Source organism: Glycine max, chromosome 4 (genome assembly GCF_000004515.6).
Source record: "Glycine max cultivar Williams 82 chromosome 4, Glycine_max_v4.0, whole genome shotgun sequence".
Lineage (NCBI taxonomy): Eukaryota > Viridiplantae > Streptophyta > Magnoliopsida > Fabales > Fabaceae > Glycine > Glycine max.
Window position 1 is genome coordinate 48,266,018 of NC_016091.4, and position 8,914 is coordinate 48,274,931.

Here is an 8,914-nt window from a genome sequence, read left to right on the forward strand (position 1 = left end):
GATTTCATATTCATTGATAGTTAAGTTTTTTTTGTTCAATATTGATATTTGAAGTTATGTCATACAAATTAAGAAATAATTAAGTGGCATATACTTGATAAAAATACCTTTATTTAATCTTCTTCCAACTAAATCATAAATTGCATTTCAGATTTTCATATTTTTTTTATTTCCTACTAAATCATAAATTGCAGTGTAACATCAATTCTCTTTATTCTAAATAGGACTATATCTGGAAAATTATTCATTAGGTCTTTAGGTTTTTTGTTTCGACCGAAGGTCTTTAGTTTTTAAATACATCAAAGTTTCAAACCAAAATGAAAAAAGTTAGACATCAATAGATATGGCAAGAAAAAAAAAAAAACCTCTTGCTATGTTTTTCATCAAAGGAAAGAAAATAAAGAAAAAAATTAAATGAAAGGAGAACCTAAAAGAAAATCTAGTTTTTTTTATACTTTTCTCTTCAATTAAACAATGAATTTTTTCAAATTTTCATTATTTTACCATTTTCTTGCTTTACACCCAAACATACGTGAGTTACAATTTTTAACGCTGCACTGTATATTTAAACCTCTTGCTGAAATTCTAAGTGTGAGCTACATTTTTAACGCTGCACACTGAGAATCCTTTGGATATTGGAGGAAAGTATAAGAGTACTAGAAACAACTTTCCATTCAAGGGGAATGGGCCAGGTGGGTCAAAATTTAGGTTCCTGAAATGACATCCAACCATGGCAGATAGTAACTATATCGTAGACAAGGATTATCCACTTGAGACAAGGCTACATCGAAACCAACAAATGCCGAGTCCATTCCAATGCACGTTGATCCCTGTCAGCTTTATTTTCAGATAAACTTGGTCATTTGTGGTACAAGGGTTTCTAAATCTAGGGAAAACTCGAACTGATACAAAACAAAATGTGTTTAAACAACATCAACCTCCTGTAATCAACAAGAGAATAAATCACAAGAGAAACATCACGAAAGTCTATCCACTAGGTGCCACTACTCTTTTCAAGCTTTTCAATCTCTTCATGCTCCTTTCTTTCAGCCTCTTGCCGTTCTCTTTCAGCATCTTCCTCTTCCTCAATCTCATCAAGATCATCAAATTCCTTGGTTGCTGCCATTGCTCTCACTACAGGGTCTCTTAGCTCAGATATTATCCCCCCACCGACCCTGTACTCTTCTTCATTCCCAATTAGATACAACCGCTGGTCTGGACCAGAAGCCATGGGAACATCAACAGCCAGCAGCTTCATATGATACTGCGTGTGAACATAATGGTAAAGGCTAAGTAAGCAAACCCTGAAGTACCAATTAACTCTTTTACATTTATTTTTCTCGAGACTAATTCTTACTAATTCCACCATATAACTATTGCGGGAAACAAAGAGGCTAGTTATGTTATGCAGAAAACAACAAAACGTTCTATAGGTAGTACTTAGATAAGGGATGGGCACAAATATAGGCAACTACCTAGGGGGATGAAGACAGAAGGACCCAGTTGAAAGAGGAGCCAAAGTCGAACACTAAAAAATGTTATGCAGCCTTTCAAATTCTATAAATTGGTACAAATTTTCTCTGTTTTTTAATAATCACTAGCATCACTTCAGAGAAAAGCATTATCATAATAAAAAATAAATTAAAAAAAATCTAAAGCTAAAATCTACTTGATTGCACTAAGTTTTTCTATTTGAATTGAAGGTAAGTACTAAAATAATATTAAAAATTGGCATTGTACGACTGCCATCAGTAGAAGCCAGAAAAACCTCATTACAGTGAGTGCATAGTGTGAGGAGGGCGGTAGAATTACTGGATACTTAAAAACAGTTTTTTTTTCCAGGAGGGCTGCCAAAGTGCTTCCTAAATTATGAGTGCAGCCATTACTAGCCCATGCTAGATTTCCATTTTCTCTATATAGACAGAGCAGATAATTAAGCCCATTAATTCTGGTTAATATTCTTAGGCCAAGCACAATCCTACTTCGGAAATGAAAAGAGAAATTAAGAAGATATACTGAAGATCAGAGATACTACCTAAACCTGTTCTAAAGTAACTCGGGGGACATTGCTGGAAACAAACCCATGTTATTTGCACATATAACAAACTTCTTAGGGAATATCTAGAGCATGCATTTATCTTCAAAGACTTGGACTGTACTTTCAGTTCGGCGAGAATTTTAGACTAGAATTAAACACTATTTCATCCATCCTAATCATTAAACCAAAAATAGGATTTAATAATCACAAAATAATATATGTTGAATTTAATTTTGTATTGTGAAAATGTTATAATCACAATAAAGCAAATATCAACAGAAACATTGGCATCAGGAAGTGAGATACTTCAAAACAATCAACCGATCCATAGAAATAAGACATCATTCACTGCATTTGAACCCTTTAGAATGTAACTTCAAAATAGAAATCCCATCACAGTTGGGTCTTTCAGTATCGCCTCAAAAGCTTTAGTTCTCATTAAATTTCTGCTCTGCTCTCACTTCTTTTAGATATATCATAACATATGCATACACAAAAAATTGAAGCAAGTCATATTTACAACACAAAATGATCAACATCATGATACTTCTATAGATATCTAACTATGTCAGTGTATTACTTCTCAGCTCTGGGTGATTTGATGAACACCAGAATCCAGATCCCCCTCCTTCTGCCAGTAATGCAAGATTCAGGTTAAAGCATGTTTTTTTTCTCATTAATATTTCTTCACGAATCCATCCTAATTGAGGTAACAGAGAACCAATGGCCATAGCATCCCTGCACAGAAAACTCTTCTGCTATCCTATGATTTTTTTTATAGATATAAAAGAAGAAATTTCTAAAGACAGAGAACTAAATTACAAGGAATTTAGACCATAAGGAATCCTCCTGTGGGAAAAAGTATGTAGCCGACCCCATCTAGTGGGAAAAAGCTTGGTTGTTGGTGTTATTGTAAACAGACACACACACACCTGTTAGGTAAATGCTTTTAAATAAAACCTGCTTTACACCAAATTAGAAGCTAAATGCCTAATAAGGCCCTAATCAGCTGCAGAGCCAAAGAAAACTCCCTCCAAACATGAGCATTATGCTCCAAGACTCCAACCGAATGTGCCAAAAAGTACGTACCATATATTGCACATTACCTTAAAGATTTAGTTCAATCTATGCTCACTGAAGCATATACTATTATCAATTTATCATATGCAACATCAAACTCATCCACAACAAGCCAAGTTTTGCAAAATAAACCACCCAGATACATATACATATCTTCCTGTGCGGACATACATAAAAGAATCCCTCATTTACATTAGTAACTACTGTATCAATCTATTGATTAATTTGATTTACAATATGAAAAATAAAAGTAGAAACTCTATATAAAAATGTTTGAAGCTGAGATTCCCTGTACATACTCAAAGCGAGATATTTTGTATGTTTATATTTGGTTGCTTACATAGATCTTGGGTTGGGAAATTTATCATCTGCATTCATAGACTGAACGAAATCTGATGTAGTTATTTTACACAGATGAAGGTGGAAATACTAATCACCAGGTATGAATTTTTGCAAGAAATCAATCTAGGATGTAAGTATGTAACTAGCAATTCTCAAAGACATGGAACAACAAAATGTACCTAAATCAACAACATTAGTAATATTTGAAGTAAATATATGATTTTGAGACAGATAAGAGAAACAACAAATGCCAACGTAAGACTATCAAATTCTGTTAAGTAATTTACTAACATAAACCGAGGTGAGTTGATTTACCTGGCCCTTCTTTTTCTTGACTTCAACACTGACTAGACCCTTTTTCTCAGACCCTCTTATGGGGAAAATGAGAAAACACCGTCGGCCCCTAACACTTGGCTTGAACTTCTTTACAGTGAGCCCACCCCCTGACATGACATAGGCTCTCAAATCAGTTCCAGAAAGAGGGGCACCCATAACTTCAAGAATCCCAGCCGACGTGTTAAGTTTCGTCATGGCCATTCTATAGGCTTTATCCGGGTTGATCGTGAGCCTCGCACGGATATACAAGCCCTAAAAGACACAACACACATATAACAATTAGACAATGCTGCATCCCATACACCATTCATTCATTCATAACAAGTTCCACCAGCAGCAGCACTTTCAATCCAAAATGAAGGAGCCTAGAGCATGTATTGAATAATAATAATTGAAGTAGCCTAGAGCATGTGAAAGAACTTAACTTACAGTAAAAGCAACGATAGCAGATGAAAGGGCAAGGAAGCCATACTTGGCCATGCCTTCGGAGAGTCCAACGAAGAGGTTAGCGATCCCGAAAAGGATCCTCCACAGAAAAGCGCAGAGGACAACGCCACCGGCGCCCCACAGAAAGAGAGTATTCCTCTTGAAGAACGCCTCGATTTGCAGCCCAATTGCCTCGCGGTAACGCGAGAAGGCCGAGGTCACCGCGGCGGCCGGTTTATCAAATACCTTCTGCGCAAAGCCTTTGTCGAAATTGGATGAGAAGAATCGGAAGGTGCTATTGCCGAGGCGTTGTTGCGGGTGGAACACAGGCGAAGAGGCGCGGAACGCGGCGGCATTAGAGAATGAGGGTTTTGATGCAAATGAAGAATCGGCGACGGCGGGGCGGCGGAGAGGGGAGCGCTGGTTGGTGGTGCCGCGGAGTAGTAGAGCTCGGAATTGGGTGATTCTTGACATTTGCGTTTCTGATTATTTTTTTTTTCCAATTAAACGCAGCAGTGCACTTCACAAAGCCACTCCTGTCGGGTCAACCCTTTCTATCTAAATCTAACTAACATCCCCGGCTGCGCGACCCGACCCGTTAACAGCCAGTAATAACTTCAATCAATGGAGGTGGAAGAAAACGTGCAGAAGAAGACAGGACTATTTCGTAATCGTGCATTTCTACCATGGGACGGTAACTTGGTTTAAACATTTTTTTCTTAATGGTAACTAATTGGATTTCTTTCATGGGAAGGTATTGCCTCAAAAGCCAAGATTATGGTCAATATGTGGCTATTTTTTTGGAGACACTGATCTCTTGGACAAGTTCCTAAGTAACTTCCTATTACAAAAGAAACTGTAAGCTTTTAATAAAGAACTAAATCTTGTGATGATCCAATTGGTTATTACTTAAGTTGTAGTCAACCATGTATGATTAAATACCAATATAAAATTTTGATTGCTGTAACTTTTTGCTATTTTTATCCAAGTCCAAGCAACCTGCTAACTGTTAAGCTGGAGCATACTATTTGACTGCAGAGAATTCTGTACTTCCTGTTTTTTTTGTCATGCTAAATGCTCTCATCCTCGCTTAACTACGTTTGCACTTTGCAATCTTAAAATAAAATGAAAGAATTTATTTCATTTATTTATAAACGAATTCTTGTATGTAAGTTTTGGGAATTATATATTCATTTAAAAACCCAACTAACTATTGTCTTCTAGTATTTCATGATTTGCATCCGTTTCATAGAACCGTGTCTGAAACACCTATGGATGCATTGAATGATTCCTGATGTGGACTGTGGACTTGAACCCAAATTTCATCCTCTTTCCCAGACAAACTTTCGTTTTTTCTAACCTGCTCGGTCACTACATCAATGATCGCTATTATGTTAATAGCAAAGAGGATGAGCAACCGCTTGTTTTCACTGGAGATACAATGGTGGTAAGCTTGTCTGATCGGGTCTTAATCTTAACTTTCTCATTAAGCAATTATCAATCGCCAAACAAAATCATCAACAACAATGAAATACCAACAAAATATGACATTCATTCCATTTAAGATGGTTCATAAAAGATTAGATAAACTTAACATAGTTTAATAGTTTAATACTACGAGTAGAGCAATTAAGAAACTCAAATTGAGTCAAACACAACTATTGTGGTCAAAGCCCACTGTTTCCATGTAACAAGCCATCTAAGCAGTAGCAGTAGCACTAGATAGAAAAGCTTGTCCTGGTTGACGGTTTGCCAGTGGTCCATGGCACCCAAGAAGCTGCAAGGCCACGAGAAGGAACTTGTAAATTAGATAAGCTAAAAATAACTTTTAAAAAGATCAATTGAATGCAAAATATGCTTCAAACAAATCCAGATCCAAGTATAAATAAACAAATAAATGTCTTCAAGCATGAAGAAAACAACATGCAGTGAAATTTCATCCACATGCAGGTGCAGCTTTCCATTACCTTAGCATTCACACCATCAGGCACAATCCTGCTCTCTGACTTGTACTTGAGATAATCAGCACGGCTAAACTTGGTGAAACCCCTGAACAAGCATTTAAAACAACTACAGTTAAACCAAATATGTAAAAGAGTCACGTAGGACAAAGGACCAAAATAAAGAAACTAAAATCAAATACTTGACAAAACAGGTAGTAATCACAACCCAATAAAAATACAAGTTTTTTTTTTCAGGAAATATAAAATATATTGCTCATAATTCAAATCAAGGTACAATGGCAAAAACCCAACTCAAGTCTAAAACTGATTTAACTGATCTATAAGTATTCATGTTCAGAAACAAAAGCTTACTGTCAAAAGAATTAATAATTAATACATACCATTTCCGGCTAACTATGATCTTCTGACGACCAGGGAACTTAAACTTAGCACGACGAAGAGCCTCCTGTGCATGATGACTGTTGCTGTCCTTGCAGCGGACAGAAAGAAGAACCTGACCAATGGCGACTCTAGCACATGTTCCCTGTGGCTTTCCAAATGCACCTCTCATTCCAGTCTGAAGCCTATCAGCTCCAGCACATGAAAGCATTTTGTTGATCCTAAGAACATGGAATGGATGTACTCGGACTCTCAAGTGGAAAGCATCTTTTCCAGCAAATTTCGCCATATATTTGTTGCATGCAATTCTAGCAGCTTCCAATGCTTCACTTGAAACATTTTCTTTTTCCCAGCTAACCAGATGAACACAGAAGGGAAACTCATCAACACCTTTCTTCTTCATACCAACATCATAAATTCTGATCTTAGGATCAGGAACACCACGGCAAAAGCGTGATTTGGGGTATGGCTTGTTTTTTATCTGCCGATAACACCTTGCAGGCCCTAAAATCATACACCATTCGTCATTCCCATCATGCCATGAATATGACACATAAAAAGTCAATCCTTTTCATTCTGACACCATTTTCAATAATTACAGTATACAAACACATATTATCATTCAAGTGATTCAACCATGATACATAGGACTGCACTGTAGTCACAGAGAGAACGCAATTAAAAAGAAGGACCTCCTAACTGATATCAATACTATAAAGCTCTAAATACAAATAACATTGAGCAAAACATACGAGTCATAAAAGGATTGATAAACAATATACCATTGTAAGACTAAGTACTACACAATTGACTTGATAGTGGTTTTTCAAGGAGAGAATAAAAACTGTGTAAAGGAATAAAAAATGACATGTTCTTGAAGCATGAACCCATAAGCAACAGCAGACATATACCAATAGTGTAACTCCTCATGTAGGAGTCTATGATATGTAACTTTCAGGCAAGGTTATCAAGCAAGGATGACCATGAACACAAAATTAAAGGGTATACAAGCTTCAATAAATGGACTTAGAAATCACAAAATATGCGTTTAAAATCTTAAGAAAACAATTAATCTACTTGAATACATTGATTAAACCCATACAATATATGGCCACAAGACGATGTATTCAAGTTACAACCACCTCCAAGTTATGTCAAATTTTAAATAAACAAAACAATCAGACTGCCAAACCAATTATTAACCGGTTTTCTAAATCAAACAAAAAACATGGAATTCCTCGGTAAACAGAATTGCACATATCATAAATTTCATTTACGCTTATAATCAACGCGCTGCCTATCATAATATCCACCAACCACAAACCAAATGCAACAAGGGAGCTTCCAGGTTCAAACAAAAAAACTAAAACGGCTAAAATTATTCTCGCTTTGCATACAAAGATTCAACATATCGTTATACAAAGCATATTTCAATCTAGCTATCCTTCGAATCGAATGAATCCTCAAGATCGAAGAACAAAAAAAAAAACCCAAAACGCATACGCAACTACGAATGCAATATCATAATCACAATAGATAACAAGGAATAGAGATGCTTACTCCTCCCCATTGCGACGTCTCTCTCCGAAACGCGGTGTGTTCAAGCTGTGCACGGAAGAGGGAAGACCTAAATCTAATAATAACCCTCGCAACGATGCTACATAAGTAAATTTGATCTTTGCTTATGGGCCAGCTTCTGTTTCGGCCCAATCTAAATAATGTTAAATTTCGTTGCTTGCCTGTGAAAGAAAATGTTGTAACCAAAAAAATAAAAAATGAAATATTAAATTTATTTTATTTAAAACTAGTGCAAAATGAAATTAAATAGTATTAATTTTTTTTACTTACGTATAAAAGATGACACTAAATGGGTTATTTCCTTTATAACAGTTATAGATGATTTATTTGAATTTTAATTAATAATTTCTTTAAATTTTAACTTAAATATATTTGTAATTTGTAATTGTAAAGTTCTAACTTTGTTTCTAGTTCTTATTTGAACATTTCATTTAAAAATTAAAATATCTAATTTAGTTTAATCTGTTTTAAACATTAAAAACAATTTATTTTATTAAAATGAATATTAAGATTAAAAATGAAAAATAAAGATTAAGGGATTGTTTGTTTTATAGAATCATATTATATTCACATGAATCATATCCCAGGTATGAAATGACTAGGAATATTATTCCTGCATATATTTAAAACACATGTTTGGTTATATTTTAGTATTCTTAGGATTATTTTTTAAAATTAAAGATAACGTAGGTAAAAAATAAATAAAAATATACTAGCTTAATATCTTATGTCTTGCACGGGTATTAAATTTATTTATTTCATTTATAGGAGT

At 35.2% G+C, this 8,914-nt stretch overlaps 2 protein-coding genes across 2 annotated transcripts; both read right to left on the bottom strand.

Annotated features, from left to right (window-relative positions):
- Positions 1–654: 654 nt before the first annotated feature.
- LOC100813613 (uncharacterized) lies at positions 655–5,470 on the bottom strand. Its single transcript, XM_003523240.5, has 3 exons — positions 4,226–5,470; positions 3,776–4,048; positions 655–1,264 (listed from the first exon to the last, which is right to left on the bottom strand). Exons 1-3 carry the CDS (start codon positions 4,694–4,696, stop codon positions 995–997), a joined length of 1,014 nt encoding a protein of 337 aa, XP_003523288.1. The 5' UTR covers positions 4,697–5,470; the 3' UTR covers positions 655–994.
- Positions 5,471–5,754: 284 nt separating this feature from the next.
- On the bottom strand, positions 5,755–8,278 carry LOC100815571 (60S ribosomal protein L10). Its single transcript, XM_003523244.5, has 4 exons — positions 8,125–8,278; positions 6,567–7,068; positions 6,190–6,271; positions 5,755–5,999 (listed from the first exon to the last, which is right to left on the bottom strand). Exons 1-4 carry the CDS (start codon positions 8,132–8,134, stop codon positions 5,922–5,924), a joined length of 672 nt encoding a protein of 223 aa, XP_003523292.1. The 5' UTR covers positions 8,135–8,278; the 3' UTR covers positions 5,755–5,921.
- Positions 8,279–8,914: the final 636 nt, after the last annotated feature.

What these genes read in the sequence shown, in the direction of transcription:
- LOC100813613 (XM_003523240.5), bottom strand. Translation starts at nt 4,696, where the DNA reads ATGTCAAGAATCACCCAATTCCGAGCTCTACTACTCCGCGGCACCACC. An exon ending in CTGCTATCGTTGCTTTTACT is followed by an intron (nt 4,049 to 4,225) that starts GTAAGTTAAGTT and finishes TGTGTCTTTTAG; the next exon opens with GGCTTGTATATCCGTGCGAG. An exon ending in TCAAGAAAAAGAAGGGCCAG is followed by an intron (nt 1,265 to 3,775) that starts GTAAATCAACTC and finishes GTTCACACGCAG; the next exon opens with TATCATATGAAGCTGCTGGC.
- LOC100815571 (XM_003523244.5), bottom strand. An exon ending in ATCATAGTTAGCCGGAAATG is followed by an intron (nt 6,272 to 6,566) that starts GTATGTATTAAT and finishes ATGCTTGTTCAG; the next exon opens with GGGTTTCACCAAGTTTAGCC. An exon ending in CTGATGGTGTGAATGCTAAG is followed by an intron (nt 6,000 to 6,189) that starts GTAATGGAAAGC and finishes GTGGCCTTGCAG; the next exon opens with CTTCTTGGGTGCCATGGACC.